Source organism: Teleopsis dalmanni, chromosome 2 (assembly GCF_002237135.1).
Source record: "Teleopsis dalmanni isolate 2A chromosome 2, ASM223713v2, whole genome shotgun sequence".
NCBI classification, from domain to species: domain Eukaryota; kingdom Metazoa; phylum Arthropoda; class Insecta; order Diptera; family Diopsidae; genus Teleopsis; species Teleopsis dalmanni.
The window spans coordinates 68,930,159-68,956,875 of NC_051847.1; the positions used below are offsets into that span (position 1 = coordinate 68,930,159).

The 26,717-nt window shown below is 28.7% G+C and overlaps 1 protein-coding gene across 1 annotated transcript in view; it reads right to left on the bottom strand.

The window, feature by feature from the left end:
- Positions 1 to 26,717, bottom strand: part of LOC119674783 (nuclear pore membrane glycoprotein 210-like) — a 68,192-nt gene that overhangs the window by 34,171 nt on the left and 7,304 nt on the right. The window contains exons 12-19 of the mRNA XM_038085938.1: positions 26,259 to 26,458; positions 25,929 to 26,195; positions 23,247 to 23,372; positions 20,088 to 20,193; positions 4,426 to 4,544; positions 4,190 to 4,288; positions 3,872 to 4,105; positions 3,577 to 3,723 (exon numbers count right to left, since the gene is read on the bottom strand). Of these exons, the coding sequence (XP_037941866.1) occupies positions 3,577 to 3,723; positions 3,872 to 4,105; positions 4,190 to 4,288; positions 4,426 to 4,544; positions 20,088 to 20,193; positions 23,247 to 23,372; positions 25,929 to 26,195; positions 26,259 to 26,458 (1,298 nt within the window). The remainder of the gene's footprint in view (positions 1 to 3,576; positions 3,724 to 3,871; positions 4,106 to 4,189; positions 4,289 to 4,425; positions 4,545 to 20,087; positions 20,194 to 23,246; positions 23,373 to 25,928; positions 26,196 to 26,258; positions 26,459 to 26,717) is intronic.

A 26,717-nucleotide genomic window follows, 5' to 3' on the forward strand; every position in this document is an offset into this window, starting at 1 on the left:
ACCTATACATTGATTTTAGCATTCTTCACAATCCTCTGAATAAAAAGTGCGAGTTGTCATCAATTATGTGTAGCACTGCTATGTGTCGTATGTGTTAACTATCAGGGAGCTGCAGTGCTTAATTTGTTAATTATAACATGTTCCAACTGCAACTAAAACAATTTGTGTTAATCAAATTAAGATTTGGTCGTTTCCATTGGCATAAAGTGATTTATGCATGTGAAAGAATTTTTATGTGTCAGAAAGTTGTAGGAGAGATTTTGTTTGTTTATGTTTCAGTTAATATTTAACTGAAATGAATATTATTTGTTAAATAATATATGATATTGTATAATGATATCAAATATAAATGTACTTGATATATAAACTATATGAGTTTATAATAATTTTTGAGCGAGTTAATTGGTTAATTTAAATACAAAAAAAAACTATAATTTATTATTGAAATTAATATTTAATATTAATTTAGTTAATATTTAACTGAAATGAATATTTTTTGTTAAATAATATATGATATTGTATTATGATATCAAATATATATGTATTTGATATATAAACTATATGAGTTTATAATAATTTTCGAGCGAGTTAATTGGGTAATTTAAATACAAAATAAAAACTATAATTTAATAATTATATTTAAACAAATTATTATTATTACGTTAAGGCTAGTTGAGTCAGTGCACTTAAGCGCTTCTACTCTCTAATAACTGCGAGGTTTCTTCATAACCCCTCTCTACGTCTTGACTGGATTATTGTTTATCACTTCATCTGACTAAACAATAATTGACCTCAGATCTGCATAACTCCCCTTGGAGCCTGTAACGATTTTGAGATTCGATAACGCGGTGTTGGTAAGCCTGTCAGTTTTCGTATTAAAATATTATTCCGATATTTTAACTATCTTTGATTATCATCTTCGAGGAAACTTTTTATATATCAATTATATGTTTTATTTATAAAAAAACAAACATTTTAAAAAATCCTTACCTCAGTTTGTTTTTTGATTATTTACATTTTGTTTCATTTGTTAAATATGTCAAATTTCAATAATTTCACTTTGAGGAAATATGTTTTGCAATATTGCATTCGATATTGGTGTAAGTTTCGTACTAAATTAAAAAACATGAAAGTTGTTTGTATAGTTAATCAAATTTCATTAGCGACTTAAATCAAATAAGCTGTTTTAATGAAGGCAGTGGGAACATATTATTAGAATGTTTAAGGTTTTATTGTATCACGAAATGTCCAGCCAAGGCAATTGTGTAAAGTTGTAGGCATCAAAAATTTGAAAGAGATTTGATGAAGATATAATGTCACAAAATGCTAACAAGCTCATCAGTGATGAAAACATAAAAAAATTAAACAAATTATACTTGATAATACCGATAATAAATTAAGCTCGGAATTCACTTTTTGAGAAGACCTTAGTCAGTTACAAAAATTCTTCTAAATGCATATCTTTATCATCTGTTATTATAGGTTCGATTTGGTTTCAGAATCTTCGAATTTTGCACGGTAAAATAGTGGGCCGATAGACTTAAGGACCTAATTAGATCCTAATTAGATAGATAAAATGCTAATTTGACATTTGACAAATAGAAAATTCGTATATTACTAATTATATCTGCATACAGAAAAATAAATCATTTCATTATCAATAAAAACTTTTTTAATTAACTTCAACAATATTTATCAATAAATTTTGTGAAATTATATGCAATTCTATAAGAACAAAATCGATACTTTATAAAGTTCATATTTTTGCAGTAACTGCACTCCAAATAAACTTAAAATTTTTTTAATAATAGAAGAAATACACAAAGCATTGCATTTCTAAGAGTTCGAAAGTTCACATAACTTAAGAAAATGTTTATATAAGGACATTTTCAAGAATTTCTATTGCTGATTGGAGTTTTAAATTAAATCGGAGATATGAACTTTTGAAAATTAGTTTACTTTTTATTTTACTTTGTAAAGTTTCTTGAACTTGGGTCAATCATAAATGCCTTGATTGCGAATAGCTCTTTTACTGTGTGTATTTCCGTTTGATTAAATATACGACGAAATAAACTTTAAGAAAATTGAAATAGAGTTGCAAGAATTTAAATTTTTTAACTATTTTATATAAATTAATATTAAGTAAAACTTTTTCTTGAGATACACCATTTATTACTAAATATTTATACAAATTTACACTGTTCAAGTAAAAAAAACTTTATTAACTAAAATAGTCAGGACTTGACTTTATAATAATCAATAAAACTTAAAGGAGCTATATCTGACCACTTTAATTCCAAAAAATTATTGCTCAACATTTTTATAATAAAAAAATATGCTGATTTTATATTAAAGAGTTATAGGATTTATGCTAAATTACAGAAATACTTGAAAGTGTAAAAAAAAAATCTTATCGAACAATGAACTAATTTTCATACATTCCTTGTACAAAGTATCCGAAATTATTAAACAAAATGAACAAAAAATTATCAATTGCTACCGAATACAAGCATCTAAGCTTGACTCTATCAGCCATACATTTTTCATGCATAATTCAGCTGCACCCTATCATCCTTTCACCGAGTTTACTTCTTGCAATTATAATCTTAGCTTTGGATTCAAAAGAAAGTCTCTGTATGATGTCAGATCATTACGCGTTTTCCAAGAGCCTGCGGGTCTAGGTCCCGGAGCTCTCCTCGCCAGCCGACCAAGTCCCGGCTAGTTACAACAACAATAACATTACGCTTTTTTTTCGGTCTTATTCATTGAGTTTTTTTTGACAGAAACTCTTATAACAGTTCGTATGTTTAAGTATGTTCTTTAAATGAGATTTTATTGAACCCATAATATCTATTATAGGTTCAATATATATAAAAACCACACAAATGGACATGTATTTGACACAGTAACCCTTTGAGTCCTTATATCTGACTATATTTGTTAATCCCATTCATAACATGAATAACCTCTGCAGCAGTATAACTATTTCTCAGGTCAAATATCAAGGACGCTTTCCCCCTTCTACGCTAACAATATCTACCTACAAGACCTCACTTTTACTGCATTTTGATTCACAACAGGACTCTTCGAAGCATTTCTCTAAAAGAAGGACAACTTTCAGCAAGAATTGGTCCAACTTATGTCAAGGTATATTAATATGTTTAATACATTCCTGTCATGAATTAATCAATGATATGTTTAATTACAGAATACATGTGGATTTTGTGTAAGCAAACTGTGAATATATTTAATTTTTAACTTAATATAATTTTTGAGATTTTATTCCCCAATATTCAATTGACATAACTTCTCTCACGCTACAGACACTTACTTTTATTCATATCTCCCAATTTTGACTTATAATTTCTTGAATTTTTGCTTCTATAATTCTGGTTGTATTTGCATTCCTGCTCTATATTTTACATATTAGGCGTGCAAATACTAGTAAATATTCAATACAAACTGCAACAATAATATATATATATATATATATATTACTTTTTTTATCGACTTTAAAATGATTAACATATTTACAAATGTATAATTAGTTATAAAAAAATTAGCTTTAAAACTTACCTCAACATTTTGTAGAATTTTATCCAAACCGGTTATAGTTATTTCCTGTTCATTTAAGTTGTTGGCATATAAAGCATCCGGTAGTACCTTAACACCAGGTACAAACTTCAAGGACAAGCTATCTGATAAACCATTTGGCAATTGAGCCTTAATATGAGTATAAAAATAAAAACAAAATAAATATAAAAGTACTAACATTGGCTTGAATAAATAACATTTTATATAAATACTCATATGCAAAAAAACAAAAATATAAAAATAAATAAGTAAAGAAATAAAATTCAAATGTTCACACCTCCAATTCAAAGTGAACGTCATTATTCTTAACGATGCTGAAGACCTCGTTGAAGTTTGATATCAAATCAATTTCACATGCATAACGACCACTACTAGACTCAAATATGGGTCTGACTTTGTAATGCTCAAGTAATTTTTGTCCCAAGGCTTGTTTTGATGTCAGACGGCATGTAAATAATTTGGCATTTATTTTCTCAACGATATTTGAGCACTTTGACACATTTTTAGCAATCTAAAGTAAATAAAAGAAAATTGAAGTCAAATATGTTTTTATCTATTTGTATATAAAGAACACATATGAATTACGCATACTAACTAGATTCGTATATTTGTCTATTTGCAAATGATTACGTATAATCAAATAGCCACGGTACGTTGACCCACTGAATATGTCGAACGACTTTAGTAATTGCAACTAAGAAGAATTGAAATATAATAAAAGAAAAGTTTAATAAAATAGTTGAAAAATAAAAATTGTGCATCAAAACAAAAAAAAAAATTATATTAAAATGTAAATACATATAATACAAAAAATTATATAGAAATACTAACCACATCAGCTTCACGAACTTCTACATCATATTTAATGAAACTACCGCTTGCCACATCGCCATTGGTAACTATAACTTTTTCACTCAATTTAAAACGATTTCCAAATACTCTGGCAACACCTGAAATATATAAAAAATAAATTTAAAATCATGTTAGATAGCATAAAACTCCTTTAACAGGAATTGGAATAATAAATTTTAATTTAAGTACATAAATATGTTATAATTTAAGATGAATTTATTTTGCATAAATGTCAATAATAGAACATATACTTATTAATTTTTTGTTTATATAAATGTAAGATTAAACTTACAAAATAGGATTACTGATATACGGATATAGTGGTATACAATGAGAAAAAAAATAACCCTTACCAATAAGTTAATCATAATTTACATCGATTACTAAACACGCCACCTCACTTCACTCAAGCAGACAGTTAGTACTCAAAAAAATATAGTTAGTGCTTAAAATATACATTAGAATAAATATGTACTAAAGTAACAGCACTAAAAACAAGAAAAAATATTAAAGAAAAAACTAAAGGGCAAGTTAAAAGTAGAAATAAACTGAAACATTTACAAAAAAATGCCAGCTAACAGCACCAATCAAACAAAAGAAAAATTCCACAAAGAAATTGTGTAAAAAATATTCGTACAAACATTTTAATAATAATAATAATAATATTAATAAGTTAATAATTCTTTGAAAAAGATTCAAATTATTGACACTTGTAGGTTTTATATGTAGAAAATGAGGCCTTAAAACACGTAATGAGAGTTTGCCCGATGTACATATTAAATAGAATGAAGAAATAAAACTCTGTAATGGAGACTCAATACTACAATATACTCAAGAAGTTGGACTATAGTTATACGCAAAATCCTCACAACTATTATAATTTATGATCAGATTTAAAGTTTAGTAGGGATGAGAATGACCTTAAAATACGTACTGGAAGTTTGCCCGATGGTTATATCAAATAGAATGATGAAATAACGCTGTAGTAATGATGATTCAATACTGCAATATATTGAAGAAGTTGAGCTTGAAATAATACGGTAAATCCTCACAACCATTATAAATTCTAATCCGATTTATGTTTTGTAGGGATGAGAATGACCTTAAAATACGTACTAGGAGTTTGCCGGATGCACATATCAAATAAGATGAAGAAATAAAACTTTGTAATAAAGATTTAATACTACAATATATAAAAAAAAAAGCAATAAGTCCTCACAACCATTATAATTTCTGTTCCGATTTAAGTATAATGACTTGATATATAACGCAAACGATTTGAATAAAATCCTGTATACAGGGTATTTGAATAAACCCCTGTATTCCTGTCGATAAGTATTAGAAATGGATATTCCACATTTGATTTTTGTGTTTCTTAAACTGAAGAATCAACGCCGAACTCAATGGAACATTCGACTTTGTATTATAGAATATAATTTCTTTGGTAAAAAAACCGACTAATTTGATTATTATGGATTGAATATACAGTCAAACTTTTATAACTCGAAGCACCATTTTACACAGAAAAGATTCAACTTGTGGAGAATTCGGGTTAGAAATTTTTTTGTGTGATTGCATGTAATTTGTTCTCTAAACCCTGTTGCACATTATTTAATTCGAGTTTTAGAAGTTTGAGTTATAGAAGTTTGAGTTACAGAATTCAAGTTAGAGAAAATTCGAGTTAAAGAAATTCGAGTTAAAGAAAATCCAAGTTATAGAACTTCGAGTTATAGAAGCTCGAGTTAAAGAAATTTGAGTTATAGAAATTCGATTTTATTATTAAAAAAAGAAGGGATTGTGCACTGCAACCTAAACGCTCTATTGTGCACCTTACTCGGGTTAGAGTGTTTCTCCAAGTCCGATTTCTTTAATGAAAGACAGTATAGAGCCTACCTTTCCTAGTCTTGAATCTTTATGATCCATGAAATTCCATCCTAGGTATTGCTTCCGCTTGTGCATCAGTGCCTCAGCACATGGTATGCAATTTCTCTATAGTTATATTATAACTCTATAATTCGAGTTATAGAAGTTCAAGTTATAAAAATTCGAGTTACTGAAGTTAGAGTTATAGAAGTGTGAGTTATAGAAATTCAAGTTATTGAAGTTAGAGTTATAGAAATTCGAGTTACTGAAGTTAGAGTTATAGAAGTTTGAGTTATAGAAATTCTATATAATTATAGAAGTTCGAGTTGTAGAAGTTCAAGTTATAGAAGTTTGAATGATGGGAGTTAGACTGTATTTTTTTGAATTTACAATATAAAAGAGCTTTCTTTTACTCATTTCAAATCTGTTTTATGTAGTCATTTAAAATGTTTAAAAATTATTTCAAAAAATATTAAACATTAATATAGAAATATTGTTAATAAATATGAAGGGCATTACATTTTGGCATACAAATGAACCTAAAATAATATTGATTTGAAAATGAATTTATTTGCTGTTACAAGGTGTAGAAGAACATTTTTTGTGTGTTCTCAGTAAAACAAAGCCCAAACTTCAGATCCTTTGCTAATTTCTGAAATTGTGAAAAAATTCTAGGCACAAAAAACAAATAAAAGCATTTTGATTTTATATTATTTTTGCAAACAAATGAATAAAATAAATAAACACAAACCAACAAAAAAAGACGAAAAGAAAAAAGCAACGGCGGAACCCAGATAAAAGCATGGGAATATCTGTTGAACGAGTATCTGTTGGTAATAATATTTCATTGTATTAAATTTGCTTCAATAATTCGCGGTTTCATGGAAAACAATTGTGCGCTTATCACAGAATGAATAAAAGTTCCGAATTTTGCGCCACCCAATCAAGACGAAATTTAATTTGAAGATAACCTAAATTTGCTACAGGATATCGATTTAAATCGATAACTGGAAATTCGAGTAAAACCGAAAAGCAGACTGTAAGTAGGGACCTGCAAATTGGTTCATATTTCAGTAAAGTTCTACTTTATGCAAATTATGAAATTAATATCAACAATAATGAAGTCTTAAGCAAAAGATTTTTAAGTCAAGTCAGTTTATTACACATTAAGAAACACTTAAAAAGCTTTGATTAGTAAGTGACACGTTGCTCGACTTGCGTTAGAATGAAGGAAAATAATTTAAGAATCTTTTTGATTTGCTTATCAATTTTTGTGTCATTTAGGTACGCAGTTTGTTGAAGTGCAAAGTCTTAACACTTGAACGCACTCCGTCCGTACAACTTTTGCATTTGTAAGTGAAATACTAAAACTGGAACTAAAGCAACGACAGCGATGACAACTGGGACAACTGGGACAACGAGGACAACTACGACGAAGAAATGTCAGAGGAAGACAACATTTCTGGGCGAGTTTTTGAAATGTTTGAAATTGTTTGAAGTTCCATTAAAATGTGTGACAAAATATTTTATAAAGGGAATTTAATAAATTTTTAATGCATTTTTTATGAGAGCAACTTACAAGAAAACTGTGGATGGTGGGAGGAATACACAAAAGATTGGACACTTAACCAAATTGAACGAACTATGCACGTTTGAATGGAAATGTTATGAGTTCAAATAAATGTTAAAAGTTTTATCGAAAAATGTTCCCAAAATAAAATCAAACAAAATTCAAATTTTAACTGAACTAATGAACACAATTATTTTTTATATACATATTTAAAAGCCAAAGTTTTTCTCGGAACTTAAAACCAAGACTATTGATCTCATTAAAAATTAAACAGCACTTTGAACTCAACGCGAGTACCAAAGAAATTAATCTAAAAATAAAGAAAGTATAGAAGATAAGTTAAGAGGATTATTAAGAATTTATAGATGTCATATAATTTTAATCTATAAAAGCTAAAGAAAACTTTACGATGAATTTATAAATAGAATCACTGCTCTTTGAAAGGAAAATATTACATTTGGTAGTTAGGTCCTAATGATATTTAATAAAATAATCGTAATATTATATACCTTTAAATATATAAATTTTTTTAATTAAACAGAAGCAAAACGTAATTGTTGAAAAATTTTTAAAATACTGAAAAATTTTTACGTGCTGAGATATAGAGAGCTGATGATGAAAGGTTAGTAAACCTTTAAATAGGAGACTATTTAAGTCAAACATCATCTCAGTGTTACTCTATGGATGTGAGGCCTGGCTTGTTAACGACTTTCTTATTGGGCAAAATTAAAATTTCGTCAACAGATGTCTTCGACGTATTCTCAAAGTGTGGTGGCCAAATGTCATCAGTAACTCCGATTTTTATGAAAAATATAAATTGGAACCAATGGCCAATTCCATAAAACTACGAAAATGGCAATGACTAGGTCACATATTGCGAGAATACGCCACGAAAATTTATCGACAAGCTCTTGTTTGGAACCCTCAAAACAGCCGTAAGAGGGGACGTCCTAAAAACACATGAAAAAGAACATTGGAAAAGCAGAACGAAAACTTCAGAACAACGTGGAACGAGCTAAAGATTTTGACGAAACACAGAAGCAAATGGAAATGCTTTATTGAGGCCCTAAGCTCCAATAGGAGATCAACTCCAATAGGAATTGATGATGATGATTAAAAACTGTGACATAGGTATAACGCATTAGAAGGCGATATATTATAATATATAATAATAAAGTTATAATAAAGTCCAAGTCATTAAAGTTTGTCAATAAAAGCGATCAAATAAAAACTTAAGTAATAACGACCGAATAATTCAATATTCAAAAGAATTCAAAAGAATACTTCAATATTAAAAATTGAAGATACACAATGTTAAGTGTATCTATAATTTACCATATTTATAATAAATTTAATAATAAAATCTGTGATAGATAATCCATTAAAGGGCCGTAGAGAAAGCCTAATTACTTGAATACAGAAAAGTATATAATTTTATACTAGTAAATAGAAGATGAACAACGTAGAAAGATAATAAAGTTTATGTCATTTAAATCTGTGTCAAATAATGCAATAGAAGGTGATATAAAAGATTTATTAATTAAGCGAGGAAAAACAATAGTAAAAATAATAAATTGTATAATAAATTGTATGCAAAAAAAATCTGTAATAAATAATGAGATAAAAGATAAAGTAGATAATCCAAAAAAAGGGTGCCAAATTATACTTAAGCAAAGAAAAATTGATGTTTTTAGTAATAAGAGATTATGGAGATTACCATAATATATCATAAAGTTAATACTTATAGAATTGCTTGCAGAAAGAAAATATGTACAAATGTTTCACATTATTTTTTCTTTTTAAACATTTTTAGAAAACAAATCTCTTTACTCGATAAATATAATTTCCAATTATTTTAGAATAAGGTTAAGACTAGCGTCCACTCTATACAGGTACATTAAGTCTTATGACAAATATTTAGAAACGGTTAGGTTGAAGTGACAGACTCATGCACCACAGCTTTACATAAGTACCAATAATAATCCATTTTAATACCATGAATAAGACACTATTCGTACACCAAACCTGAACAACTAAAGATAGAAGTTCGAAATATTTAACACACGAATAGCAACCATTAAAAATAGCGTGTCCTCCATTTCAGTAACAGGGAACAAACGAAAAAGGGGAAAAATGTATAAACTTCCAAATTTTAAAGAATAACAGCTCCATTAGTAAGAAATTAGTAAGAAAACGATCTCCAAGAATTTTGTATCTATATTTTGTATATAGATTTTATATCCAGGACTAGAGATAAATCCTTACGCATTAAAGAAATTTCATCATCTTAAGTATTATCCGCAGAGCCACAATTTTAAAAATTTGATTTAAATGGTAGATTTAGGCTTATTATATCCTCTAAGTATTGATTTGGTGACACTTCATCTGTTTGATACGAATTTTGTACAATTTGGAAAAGTTGAGTCTTGTGATCTGACAGGAATCTTCTAATAGATTTCTCATCTAAGTGATGTATATATTATTTATTTGATTTAAATGGTTGATTTAGACTTATTATATCCTCTAACTATTAATCCCGTAGTATTGAATCGATTACACTTTATCTGTTTGATACGAATTTTGTACAATTTGGAAAAGTTTAGTCTTGTGATCTGACAGGAATCTTCTAATAGATTTATCATCTAAGTGATGTATATATTATTTATTTGATTTAAATGGTTGATTTAGACTTATTATATCCTCTAACTATTAATCCCGTAGTATTGAATCGATTACACTTTATCTGTTTGATACGAATTTTGTACAATTTGGAAAAGTTTAGTCTTGTGATCTGACAGGAATCTTCTAATAGATTTATCATCTAAGTGATGTATATATTATTTACGCAAAATTACAATTTAAATGCATAACTAAATTTTCTTCTAAATAAAACAAGAAAACAATTTTATAATAGCATAACTGATATGTATGTAAGTTTGTTAAATCTAAAAATTTTTTTTTTTCTTACTTCTACTATTCAAAAAATGTTAACATAAAAGATACTTTTTTAATATATTTTTTATGTGTTTTTCTTCTCTACTCCCCCCAATATGGGCAAGAATTTTTTATACATAACTTTTATTTAACACCATATATATTAATGTAGATATTTATGTTTATTTATCATTCTTTCAATAATATTTATACTTTTTATATTATTTTTTAATATTACGAAACAATAATAAATTGTTCTGGGAATTTCCTGGAATAAATACTTAAGGAAATTGCAGAAGTAAAAAAGGGCGACAAGAAAATCATACAATATTAAAGATTAACATTTGTGCTCCCAAAATGCAATATAAAATATAAGTTAAAAATTTACAAAATACGAAATACAAAATCCAAATTTAATATGACAAAAATGTGACAATGTTCAAAAATAAAATGTAAATAAATGGTATTTTATTTGCATATGAAAAACCTTTACGCCTCAATTGCGCTAAACTACCAAAGCGGCAGACTTAGACTGTAAGCCGAAGGAGACAGCCAGAGGAGACAACCAAAATCCAGGACTAATATATTAATGATGCGAAGTATATTTACATATGAAAAAAATTACAGTCGGTATTATTGGTATTATCCAAAACAATTATATTATATATGGTATATGAAGAATAAATTTTGTATATTTAGCAAGAAAAAAATGGTTATGTATAGAAAAAAATTTTTTAAATCATCAATAATAATTAAATATAGTTTATTCAGAGGACTTTACCCTTAGAGTTAAAAGAATGCATACCATAGAGCTTGAGACAAAAACAAATTTAATAGTGGGCAAATAATAAAACTAGATAAATTTAACATTAGAAAATAAAAAAATAAGAAAATAAAAAGAAAAATTAGTATTATTTATTTTTTTTTTCTTTTTGTATTTTTGGTATTTTCTTCATAGTTTTTTATTTTTTTTCAATGATTTTATTTTTTTGTCATAGATTTTTAATTTTTTTTTTATTTTGATTTGGTAGTTATTTTTTCTTTTTGTATTTTTGGTATTTAATTTTTTTTTTGTGTTTTTGGTATTTTTTTTTTCAATTTTTTTTTTGTTTTCAGTTTTTTATTTTTTTTGTTTCATAATTTTTTATTTTTTTTTTCATAGCTTTTGTTTTTTGTTTTTTTTTTGTATTTCTGGTATTTATTTTTTTTTTTGTATTATTAGTATTTTTTTTTTTTTTTTTGTATTTTTGTTATTTATTTTTTTTGTGTGTATTTTTGGTATTTATTTTTTTTTTTTTGTTGTAATTTTATTTATTTTTATATTAATTTTTTTTGACAACTACTGTAGGATTCATTGCAACTTGATAGGATTCACCATATACTTATTATTGGTAAGTATATGAAAGATTTGTACCAAGATGACTAAATAATATAGTAAATGGTTATTTTAGACAATATGAAAGCCAATAACTTGACTTAACTTATGAAAAAAATATTAAACAAAAACTGCAACTGTGATATATCTATAATAGTATTTATACTTATAGATAAAGCACATTTAGCTGTTCAGATAGCATATTAACAGCACTAAATTTATATACTTATAAATGAAGACTAAATAAGAACAAATCCTCGGTAAAACTTTTGCACATTTCAAAATATAGACTATCTATCGATTTGAATTATTTAACAGCTTAATCTATTTGGAATGACGAGAAATTCTTATTGGATTAATCCAAAATATATAAAAAAAGTAAGATCTTAAAGTGACGATGGTATAACTCATAATATATTAATAACTCAAAAACTAATGGACTTATTTGCCGACAAATACATAAGCGAACAGATTAGTTCCATTTTTTGACCACTATCCTTATCGGAACGTTTTGCCAATTAAGCGTGATTTGTGTTGCGTTAAAGATTGTGTTTCCACATAAGTTAGGTAGAGTGTATCAATCTTTCGCAATTGTGGAACGCCGTTATCGAAGATATCATTCATTCAAAGGCAAAATTTTTAAAAATCGTCTATAATCGCTTGTCTTGCCAGAAAAGATTGATGCACTGCAAAAACTGACTATATAACATCGTTATATTACATAAAATATTGTCTGGTATTTTAGCTTTTAAAAAAAATTCAGCATTGTTATCGTTAAATCCCAGATAATATAATAAAAACAGAAAAAGATGGTTTTATCGATTGATTCGATAATAAAATGCTTAAAAAATACAATTGTGTTGCTTTAAATAACGTTTAGTAGAATGTGACTGAAACTAAGTATCAATGATATAATGATGAGTGATGTTAAATAAACCTAATCCTAAACCAATGTTAGGTTCATATTGGCTGAACCTTATTCAACAAAACTTATTTGCGTTCGAAGGACTTTAAAACATATGTTCGCCATTTTTTTGGGAAGAATTGGTCCTGTGATAATAATGTCGTCAGAACAGAGTACAAGACCAACATTTATTTGCTAGAAGTGTTAGGAGAAATAGTAAACACCAACCGCCAATGACAAATAATTGTTCAAGCACTTTTATACAATAAGTCCACAAGTGACTTCCGTTAACAGTAGAAGCCGTTAATACATAGATAATAAAAAAAAAGAATATTTTGAAAAACAATAGCTATTTACAAAAAAAAAATTACTGCTTTTTTATTATTAGGTTTAGTATATAAAAAATAATGCTTACGTTACTCATTATATTATGTTTCATCAAAAATATTACTATTAATATCAATAGTAATAATTTCGATTTTGGTCATTAAAACAAAAAATATTTAATATAGTATTAGATTCAATAGGTATTCAATGATCTATTAATATAAAACTAACTATTCTTAAGAAAGTTTTTGTGTATAGGTTAGGGTAGGGTAGATAAGTATAGGATAGCATAAAAAAGAATAGGATAGGATAGCATAGGACAGGAGAAGATAGTACACATAGCATAGAATAGAACAAATAGGAGGTATTTCAAAATTTATTAACTAATTATTCTTGAGAAAGTTTTTGTGTATAGAATAGGGTACGGTAGATTAGTATAGGATAGCATAAAAAGGGACAGGATAAAAAAGGGTAGGATAAAAAGAGTAGGATAAAAAAGATGAGGATAAAAAAGGATAGCATAAAAAAGATAGGATAAAATAGGATAGAATAAAAAAGGATAGAATAAAAAAGGATAGAATAAAAAAGGATAAAATAAAAAGGGATAGGATAAAAAATGATAGGATAAAAAAGGATAGGATAAAAAAGGATGGAATAAAAAAGGATAAGATAAAAAGGGATAGAATATTGCGAAGAGAAAAGAAAAGCATTTGCAGTGGTACACCTGCAAAATGTGGGCAATTGAAATGACAACAAAAAATGACGTTTGAGCTTCGTGTTCTGGCCGGGCTTTTTCCGAAACACTAAATCACTGGGCTAACCGTCGGACATAAGGGTAGTTTTAGTAAGTTGAGGGAAAGTATAGGATTCAAATAGAAGGTATTTTAAAATCTACTAGCGTAAAACTAACTATTCTTAAAGAAATTTTTGTGATTTTTAAGTAACAATTTTTCCTACTTAACCCAACTCTGCTAATAAATAAAATAAAATTTGAAAAATCTAACTATATTGTTATTATTCACTTAGAAAAAATTGTATATATCGCACTTAACTGATATCGCATTTGTCTTGTGCCTACGATGCAGTACGTTAAGCATGCAAGTAATATATTTATAATGTTTATTCAAAGTATAATTTATATGCATTCGATGCATGCTGTACATGAATATAAATATAGAGTTCAATAAGGTAGCTCTACTTTCGCTTAAGATGCATAACCCGTTATAAGTAATCCTGCACCTTCAAGCAGTATCGTCTCCATACGTTAGCATTATAGCTTAAGGATTTCTTTTAGGAGTCAGACAACACACGTTTACGTACGCTTAAGCATAACAAATATCAAAACAAATCATACGCGTATATGCCACAAAGAACTCATATATTTTCTTAACGATAAAAAGCAACAAAAAATATCTAAACAGAAAAAAAAAAAAAAAAACTTTACAGACAGCGACGACAAGCTGCTGCGACATCTTGACACTTGGTACGACATTTTGTATCGCTTGCTGCTTGTATCTTAAGCTCACAGCACGGTGGGATCGGATGAGCCTTGTCAATATGCTTTACTTGCGCTTCATAATATTTTCAGCTTGTATTTGCCATTTAATTTTTTCTCCTCCGTTCGATTTAATGTGAAAAAATGAACACATCGATACAGATACTTTATCTTTTTTCGTTTTAACATATTAAAAAGGAACTTCATTTAAAATGTATCTATGTCTGTGCATATCTATGTATGCGTGCGTGCGATTGTGTGTTAGTGCGATTGTGTGTTAGTGCATAAGTGAGTGTGAAAATTATTTTGCGTATTTATGTATGCTTTTATTTTATATACAATATTTTGTAAGTTTATGAATAATGCATTAAAGTCATTTGTTATTTGTTATTTGTTCTGCTTGTTTTGTCATTTTTGTTTCGCAGTTATTATTTTGTAGTATGTACTTTTTGTCGGGGTATCCACAGGGGGATTTACTCCGTCGAGCTTGCTTAGCAAGCGCAATGGGTCACAATATACAAAATTATGTGTATTTTATAATGCTCGAATGTTTTTAATATTTAAAATTCTTTGAAAAAGGATATTAAATTGAAATTTGAATTGTTAAAATTCCTGCTAATGGTTTTGGCACATTGGAAAACAGTTCAAAAAAGCTGCATAAATACATTATCGAAAATATGTTTTATTTATCATAAAAACTTTAGTCCCAATTTAAAACTAAACTAAGAAAAAGAGTGTTAAAATGGTAAAAGGAACCATTAAACGTTTTTTTTAAATAACGCATATAGAGCACTTAACACCCATTAAAATTTTTGAGGATTTTTTACAAATAAAATATTTATAAAACATTTATAGAAATATTGATAGTGTCATTTAATTTCATTATTAAAATTAAATAATAACCTATTAAAAGTGATATTGAAATAAAGTATGTTTATAGATACAAAACGATTTGAAAAAAAGGAAATTGACAGGAACTACCTAGTATTAACACAACATCAAACTCCCATAAGCAATCGATCAACAGTTGTCACATTAAGTAAATAGAGTACCCCTATAAAAACAGTACCAAAAATAAGCTATGTGATAAGGTTAGGTTAGGTTATACCGACAATTCCTACAGGATCCACTTAGGCCTATTGATAAGGCCAATGTTACGGTACATAGAGGAAAACTCAGGGTTTAAAATCACCTAGAACTTTTGGCGAACCTCAAAATATTGTTTAATGTCAAGTCTTGTAATTGATCAAGATCCTCAAGAAAGGGGGCTCCTAAACTGTTGAGTCGCCTCCGTGTATGGGCAAAGACAGAGTAGATGAGAGGCACTCTCATCGGCTTTCCCACAGCTGCGACAGGTATGATTGAATGGGAGATTCAAGCTCCTGGCATGGTTCCTTAGTTTTCAGTGACCTATAAGTAAACTTACCATAAGATTGAAATCTCTACGAGACATCTTAATGAGAATATTGTATTTCCTAGAATATTGTATAGTGGCTAGATTGCACACAGATACCTGCATATCGTAAAGTCTTCAAATCTTTTATTAAAAATTTCAACAAAGAAAGAACTCAATAACAATTTCCATGATGTTAAGGATATGAACAGAATACTTAGGTGTTTCGAGTGAGGTTCTGCAATTACAATTGCTCTGCGGTTAAACATTTAAATCACTCATTTATTACACTATAGTAGTCTTTATCATTTTGATACATAGAAATATTGATAATGTGATTACTAATCCATTAAACAATAACTTTATTGAATGCGACATAAAAATATAATGTATTTATAAAAACAATTTAAAAAATAAACATTAAAAAAAAAGAAATATCATCTCAAAATTGGTTCTATTATTATTATTTATTGATTCATAAAAGAAATTCATACAGCACTTACAAAAATTATAGGATTTTACTTAAAATCTAAATTGATAATAACATATTTGTTGTGTGTCTACTACCTACTGTAAGGAAGGTATCAGGGGTGAAATATTGTCCCTAATATGTTATAATAAGCGATATTATGCAAAGAGCCTTAGTTAAGATAAGTACTCGAGCCACTAGCTGTGGTATTAACCCAAAAAAAAAAAACCGAAATTATGCTGGCTTTCAGTAACTTTCAATCACCTCAGTTTATACCCTGTATACGTTAAATATTCTGTATTAAATACTCTGTATTTAAGGTATACAAATCGATTTTTGTTAATATCATACAATATCATTATATAAATTTTTAATACAATTTCATTAACATTTATTACGTATCAAAGTCATTATCGCGTAATTTTCAAATATATTTAATTGAAACAATTAAAAAAATGCCATGTAATTGCCTCTGTCCAAAAACATACATAAATATAGGATGGATAAAAAAGGACTTTAGTAATCGATAGATATAAAAGAAATAAAATAAAAATTGCAGTGCAAAATAAAATTGCAAAAATTTATTTATAATTAAATAAAAAAATCTATTGGAATTTGAATAAATTGCGACGGTACATCACAATAGGTTCGAGGTCCTTATTAAATTACCGCTTAATCGTTCGGAAAATAAATGTTTATTTGTTGCATTTCAATTAATGATTTGAAAAATATATAAAAAAAAAACAAAACCCTGTAATCAGATTACAACATATTTGCATATGGAATAAGCCAAATTGTGGATGGACCTATGTGGGCAGAGCAGGACAGACAGAAATCATACCGATAAACAAAACAAAAGGATACAAATAATTTGCAACTATGTTTTAATTGATTTTTGATATTAAATAAATTAAAAACACAGTTTACAGACTTTTTAAACAATAATATATAATCAAATATAAACAAATGAACTTAGAGGGCAATTTAGGGTCTAATACATTTAAATAAAGTTTAATGCATATATAATTCATGGGTATAGATAGGAAGTAGAGGCCATAAACGCATGCGCGCCCTCTTCATTATGAAATATGACATCAAGAACATTTTTAAAGGACTACCACCTATATTGTCCTAGGCTATGTCCATGTTTAAATGTTTTGATTATAAGTAAATTACCAAGAAATAAATATAATTAATTTTAAATTAAAAAATTTTTGATATAATTATTCAAAATTTTTAATGGTTAAAGTAAAGAAAATCTACAGTTAAAATAATTTAAGACCAAGTCTAGGGAAAAAGTCCTGGTATATGCTATATCCTAATCACTGAAATTGTGAGGTAAAAGACAGTAACTTAGATAATTTAGCTGAAGTATTTTGTGAATTTTAAGAAAAATTATAAAATCTCATCTCATCTCAAAATCAATCCAACACTATTTCGATGATTCAAAGGTTAGAGGGTTAAATAATTGAAAGCGTGTTTGTCTTTTATTGATACTAGATTTTTTTTTTGGTGCAATATCAGAAAATAGTTTAAATGTATCTATTTTAGACACCACTGAACAGGATGTATAAAGCCGGAATAGAGTAATAAACCAAGTCTTAGATGCATGCGATGCTATGATCCAGTTTTTCGGTAGTTCAACTATTAAATTTTTAGGTGCAAAATTTTCGGAAAATAAGGGAAAATATTTGTACTTGTTCGTCTTCTTAGCGATCATTAAAACTTCAATAGGTGATTTTGCAAGGTATACTTTAGTCCATTAAATTTAGACGACAGGATTAAATTTCCTGGATCATCCTTGTTTTACAACGAATTTTAGTAGAAAATCGAAATCGCACCAATTTAAGATTTCTGTAAAAATCGTCGAAAAAGTTTTAACATATATGACTATTAATTTCTGATTTTTTAAATTTAAATCATTATCTTAACCTTCAGCTAAGACATGCCAAACAAGAATATGTTTTATTTACAAATACAAAATAAAAAAAGTTGGTAACTTGTTTTGATTAAATCTTTATAAAGCCATGTCCAAATAGATTGGTAGGATTCGATATATTAACATAAGCAGTACATATAACTGTTACAGTATATGAGATATCAGAATCATATTCAATACGGTACTGCAGTAGTTTACGATATTCAATGGTACTGCAACGCATTGCATTCAGTACATAGTAGTCATCTTATTTAAAGCAGTTGACAGTTAAAACTTTAATATAAATTAGGTTAGGTTGAAGTGGTAGCCTTGCGTCTAAACCTTACATAGGTTCAAATAGTGGCACGTTATGGTATCACTAAAATCAATTCAACCGACTAAAAATCAATTCACAAGCAACACCGAAAAACACGACTCCCCCATTTGGTAAAGGTGATTCACCAACTTCGGTTACCTGACACTTTGGTTTTAGACGTTCTTCTTAGGATGGACACTGACACATGAGGTAGAGCACAGGTTTGTCCTCATTTTCAAAGCCACAACCTCGTCAAAAGTCATTATAAGGTAACATAGAGACAGTTTTATAGAACCGATACAGTACTTAGCAGTTTACACTTTAGTTGCAGTAGTTGGCTTTTGTGTTTTTTTGTCTATTTTAAACCAGGTTAATCTACAGATCTGACAAAAGGTCAGATGAACCCAGTATTGCTTGGCAAAGCTAAGATATTTTGGTTTGATTGCCAGTCTAGCTGTAGCAAGTGGAATCTTAATGTCTGAAAAGTATATATCAGGGAACAGAGTGCCAGCCTTGGCAAGCTCGTCCATTCTACAATTGCCTGAGATGACCCTGTGTCCAGGATCCTTTTTGAATTGGACTCAAGTTGTTGGAGATGTAGCAGTAGTATCTACCAGATATTTAATGGCAGAAAAATTCGAAGAGATTGCGATATTAGCATTTGGAATTTGGTTATCTTGGGCCTATGTAACAGCATATTGAATTGCTGAGTAAAAGAGACTGCACTTATTTAGTAGTCGAACTGAAATGCTAACACTCAGTTTTTTAGAAAATATACCACAGCCGAGATATTTGTTTGGATGAATCATCGTTATAGATTAGACCATTACATAAATTCATATATACTTGATTTTTTTTTTTTAAAACCTTTTAAAATTCTTTGATTATAGTTTGGAATTATCACTGGTTCCATATTACTCAAATGTATATTTCAAATACTAAAATCATTTGAATTATCTGGAACAAACTGGTTCAGACATAAATATGATAAAATGCAAATTAAAAATATTAACAAATAAAAAATTCATAAATAAAAATTGTAAATTATAATCACGCAAGAAATAAAAGCATTCTTACCTGTAAATCTGTCAATCGAAACAGTTTGTTCATCGGAACTGGTCCAAATGGATGACAATGCCAATGGTGAATCGAAGCAGATAATGTCGCCGACAGAAAATATCGTCTGAGGTTAATAAAATAGACATACAGAAAACATCAGAAACATCAGCAGCAACAGAGTCATCAACAACAATGGTAATAAAAAAACGGCAGAAGGCATTATCAACCACGACAAATCAGAGCATCAGCGTCAAAAGCAACATTGATATCAGTAACAATAACAGGAGGCGAAGGCGAAGGCGGAGATGGAGGCGTTCCCGGAATCGTTGCAATGAAATTGCATTTGTATATATCGATAATGTTTCCAGCAGCATGCATGCAGCATAAAAATCATAGTAAATATAACGTTCCATCAATGTTGGTAATAGCGTTGATGATGACGATGATGATAATAGCGCAAGCATTGAAGACAACAGCATTTTCAGTAGATTTTTTTTTTTTGTATGGAAAAAAAATTAGAGATAAAAAATTGAGTATAAAAAATTGAGTATAAAAAATTATTTTAAAATAAAATACATATAAAAAGTATGAAATTTAGTGATTTTTGTGTGCTTCTTTCGTTTTCGTACACCGAATATTTTTTAGTCTTTGACAAAATAGTATAAAGCAGAGTAGAGCGAAATGATGGCGTAAAATTGACATTATCTCTAGTTGCATGCAATGTCATTTCAATAAAAATTTATAATACTTTTTACTGGTGTTAGATATTTTGGAATCTTTTGTTGCAATCGATAAAAACGTAATGATTATATAGGTCATCAATTCACGCGAATGTACGTACGTACGTTCGTTCTCAAAGCGATTCAAAGTATTTGCAACGTTTTTATATGCAACTTAAATTTTAATTTAGAACCATTAAATTGAAATACTTGTACGTGTAATGCAATTTAATACAAAAAACTTATGCTTCAGATAGGTAAAATGAAATAAAATTATATTGGGAAATCAAACAAAATATACTTTTTAATGTTAGAATTGTGATCTTTATATTCAATTAAAATCATCGTAAGATATCATAAACTCTGGTGGAGGCAATAACTTAGACGAATATATGTACACATATTAAACAAAATTTTCACACATAATAAAAGAATTACAGAATATATATATGAACACGTGGCAACCTTTACAGTCCGTGTAAAATTACCTACGGTGCTATTTCTGATAAAGCAAGCAAAAGATATTTGTCGTCCGGTATTAAAGTTGGAAATTAGTTAATTTAGTTATAAAATATACCGCCATAAAAAATAAATGGATTAATTTTAAATTGTCTTGCGTTTCATTTTCTCGTGTAAATAAAAGATTAACCATTTTAGGTGACCCTGCTAATAGAAATCTCATTCATCAATTACTATAATTGATAAACGTGATAGAAATCTTAGCTCTTTCGACGGTAGATACAAACCAGCATAAGCAAAAATTCATGAAACTATCGCCAACCGCTATTCTTTCTATACAAGATAACATTATCATATGCGCCATTATGTAACAAGGTCCCCATATTCAGATTAGATTACATAGATTATATCCCCAAATTCAACTCGACACCAACTGGGTAAATTCGACACCAACGAGAGATCCGTATGCATTTTACAAGAATTTGTACCAAAATAGCATATGCTGAACAAAAATTATAGTTGTATGTTAACGAAAAATTGACTAAGTACTATTGTTTAGATTGGATATCATCTACAATAAAATCTAGAACTATTCAAAGTATTAGAATAATGGATATTAAGTTTGAATTTTTAGTATTCCTCAACATTCTTAAATCAATTGTAACTGCTTATAATAACATCGATGTAGACAAAAGCGGGTGGCTGAAGAAATCCATCAAAAGTTACTAAAGTCTGTCAAAGATCTTAAAAAAAACCAGGAACCTAACTATATCAAGTTACTACAGCTTGTGGTACCCAACGTAACAACTAACTTATTAATGTAATAGACAAATCTATTAACCGACCAACTAACTCATGTTGTTGTTGCTGCTGCTGTAGTTGTTGTTGCACTCCGCAAGCATCTGCCTGTAGTCTCTTTTAGGAGTGCTAAAGAGCACTTGTTCGTCGAACTCGACGAATACACTGGAACATTAGCCCGGCCGTTCTTGGAATTTTAATGTTGTTGTTGTTGTAATCCGCTGGTATCTGTAAGCAGATAACATGAAATAGGATGGGTTGAGGGATGATAGAGGAGGAATGAGGATAAGGGGTAGTTTCCATGGGTGTGATCTAACTGAACATTAAACCAGATTCAGTCAAAGAAACCTGACCACTTTAATGGGATGAGTATCCAAAGGTTAATGGAAGGGACGTTTCTGTGCGTTAAAGGACAGGAACCTTAATAATTCCCTTTTGAGAATATTGCACTTTACTCAAAATATCGACGGGTCGAAGCTAGAGGCCCAAAATGCATATTTTTCACTTTTCAAAACATTAAAAGTTGCAAGTCCCAACACAGGTAAACATGTAGAGTGAATGAACTTTATTAACACATATAATTACCACCAGATGGCCTCGCAAACGAATTTTTTTTTTTGTAAAAAATTCCATATACTTTTGTACGCATTTTATATTGTTATTTTCTGCTTTCTAATCTACAGCAGAACATTATACCATATTTAACCAGTTCATTGGCAGTTGAGGGCATTAACCACATAAAATAAATGCATATATTTATTCTTACTTAAATATTAAATATCAAGTAGTTGCAGTAGAAACTATACGCTATTTCGCTCAAATACTTTTCATATTCTTCATGTATTGCATTTCTAATGTTACCCAACGAAAGGAATTTATTTCATTTCTTTTTGCAATTACTACACTTTTTGCACAATCCACAACAACCGTTGTTGCAACAAAGCATATTTACGTAAAGCAATTTAAAATAAGAATAATAACAATAATAATCCACAAGGGACATGACATATTTTTTTTAAACCTTTGGCAACATGTTTAGTGAGTGCAGTCGACATGCAACACCAACAGACTACAACACGAAACAACCGACCAACCTACAAACATACAAACATATCTACAAATACCCGCCCGCCGTAATGCTATATATCTGAAATAAAATGGAATGATGCAAAAAAAAATTGAAAAATCCTGCTGTGCTTACCTTTGTTGGGTAAATATGTTTCGATTCTGCTACTGACAGCTTGATGTAATCCTCAGCATATTTAACTCCGGTTGTGTCCTTTAAACTTATGGCGATCATGTTGTTTGTTTCACGTGGCAGATTTATCTATTGCAAAATAAAGAAAAATATTTATATAAAAAAATAAGAACAAGAAATAAGCTGAAAAAAATAAATTAAAATTGCGAAATAGAAGACGTAAAAGTTAAAAATACAACTTCAGTTTGACGCTACTTTCGTTGTCACAGTAAAAGTCCTTAGTGTATCCTTTTGCCTTCAGTTGCAGTGTCAGAGACGGTGATACGGTACGGTGATATTTTTGTATTCACCATTCGTTATAGGTAGGACAGGCAGCTTATAATAAGCAAAAAAAATCTACATCTATTCGCTGTAGCGACACATAACAATGTGAATCGCATTTTTATGATTCAGCTTGCAATGCCACACAAGAATTTAAGTACATCCAAAACCAAAACAATACTGCCATATAAAAGCGTTATACTTTAATGCAAAACAACAAAATACAAAGCACTTTTAATGCAACAAAAATACGTGATTGCGTATTAGTGAATATGAGATATATATAGCATACGCACACATAATTGACATCATCAGAAGATCCGTATTAATTGTACACGAATCCTACACATGGTAGAGCAGACAATGCAAATAGTGAAAGTGAATTAACAAAGGAATGGAGAAGAACATTATTATTCAACCATCCCCAATCCACCTACATTCCCTAAGCCAACCACCCTCAATCAACTATTACCCATCCACACCCTAACCCAGGTATTGTCATGTCATGTAAATTCCTTTATATTGTATTCTTTCAGATCCCCACGGGCTACAACAATAACAACAAATACATTGTATGCTACAAGAACGGCCGAAGCCACTGGTCAATTTTAACGACCAAGTAACATTCACTACCACCCAAAAGGAGTTTACAAGCAGATCTCTGCAAACCACAAAAAAAAGTACATTGCATATAATAAGAATATCTAAAGCATTTCAAAAATAGAACGAAAAAGCTGGTGGCGTGATGTTAAGGTGGTGCACAAGTTTTTAACTATATTGGATGTTATTGTTAATGTAACCCACTGGGAACTGGAAAGCAGATATTATGAAACGATTTACTAACATAAGTTAGGCGATTTTTAACGCAGATGAAGAAACAAGCTGGTGACTGATCCTTTAAAGCGTATTTTAATCTGTCAAATCTCTTTAAATCCTGAAATCTTATTATAACACTCAGGCTACTGCTGTGTGAGGCAATAGTATAGTCACATATAGTCACATATATGAATCCACATTAATCAATTATTCCATATTATAGTCAAATTAATCTAACAATTAGGTACTTTAGTAAAAAATGATCTGACCGCTTAGCCGAATTTAAGCGAAAAATTCCATAGAGAACTATTGAGATTATATGTAAAAAAGAGCGATTCCGCAGAAATTACAACCACACACTGTACACAAACTACCTTGAAACATATATAGTTCGTTCATATAGTTGAAATAAAAATAAAGTTCCATATTTTCCGGTAAGCGAATAATGTAGTTCATATGAGTAAAAAATGAATTAAATATGTTTTGTGGCAAATTATACGGTACGTAGACAGTAAGACAGACTATGTCTACGGTAGAGACATTTGTAGAAGCTGACAAAAACAAAAAAAGGATGTTAGATCCTCGGAATTTTTCTAAAGCATTAGTGACGCACATTGGAAATATACGTGATAAGTGTCTATATCCTTTAATCATCTGTAAGAGTCTCGTTGCGGAACAAACATAATCAAGACTGTCCGAAGGTGTAAGGAGCACTTATAACTTAACGATTCTCAATTTAAGTAATATTGACTCTGTTGTAGATATTTTCGATATATTCACTACATACATCCTCTGAGTGACTCATTTTAAACCGAAGTTCACCTATTCCATCTTAAGGGATTTCTGACAAGCAGAAAATGCATAAAGGTGATAAAATATCAAAACTCCGAAACAAAAAATAATGTGAAGAGTAAAAAGTCAAAATTGGTGAAAATTCAGTGTTTTGAATAATAGTAGTAATATTGTCCAAACTTCTATAAAAATCCGGGTGTTCAAATTTCTCGCCAGTTGCTACAATCTTATCTTCTCTTATTCTTAATATAGTAAACATATTGTAATAATTCAAACAAAATGTTTTATAAATATTGTATTAAGTAAGCATTTTGCAATATTCACCACTATCATTTTGGAACGCTTTTGGGACGTTACGACTCGCAAATAGAATGTTTTAATAATTCAAATGCTTGAGTACAACAAACTTAAGTAACATTTTAAAAGCGTAGGAAGCGCTGTTAAACTCGTTAATAAAAAAAAATAAAAATGCTACACAACCCTCAACATAACTCTATGAGATGTACTAAATAATTTTTAAATTGCTATTTATAAAGATTTAAACGATTTTCAAACAGACTGACAAAAGTAAAACTATTTAACATAAAAGATAAAATTAAAAATTTACCATAAAGCTATTATAGACTTTTACAATTAACGATTATACTTTATAATTCCTTTTACAAATTTTAATAAGAATTATAATCTCAATAAGTTTCCATTACAAAGTATTATGGTTGAATATATTACACAGCAGTAAATATTTTATTTACTTACCGCTACAGTCATATTATTGCCAATTTGTACGTCTACAATATCCTTGTGCGATAAATCGTATTTAATATCATTTATTTCCTCAATATTATGCGAGAACTCATTTCCCAAATTATCATGCAAGGATATTTTCAGGACAAAATTCATGCCACGTGGAATTGTATTCTCGATATGTTTCAGTTTTATTGTTGGATATGTAAGAGAAGCCAAAATATATTGTACATTTTTTACTTCAATGCCAATTGGTAAGCTTTGTTCAAATGTTTTTGCCTATAAATAATTAAATTAAGATTAATAGAAGAAAATTTTGAAAATATATCATAATAATATTACAATTATTAAATCTCGTCCTAATACATCCTGTGAATTGACAATGCCATCCTTTGTTACTTTAACAATGCCATTACTAGCACTGTCCGGTTTATAAACAACATTATCCAAATTCGATTTAAGTTGTATGGTACTTCGAGGTGCCACTAATATCCAATCCATTGTTATACGTTTCGGCAGTTCTAGCTCCAAGTTCTTGAAAACTGTATAGAACAAATAAAATTATTATATTTATAGAGAAATAAAATTAAAAACTTTAATACATTTATATATAAATATATTAAAATATTATATATATTTATATATGTTATATATTTATTTATTTTATTTAAGTTTTATTTTACTTTATTTAAATTTTTTGTTTTCATTTTTATTCTATATTTATTTTTAATTTTTAATTTTAGTTTTAATTTAATTTATTTTAATTTTATTTTATTTTATTTGTGTGTAACTTTTTTTATA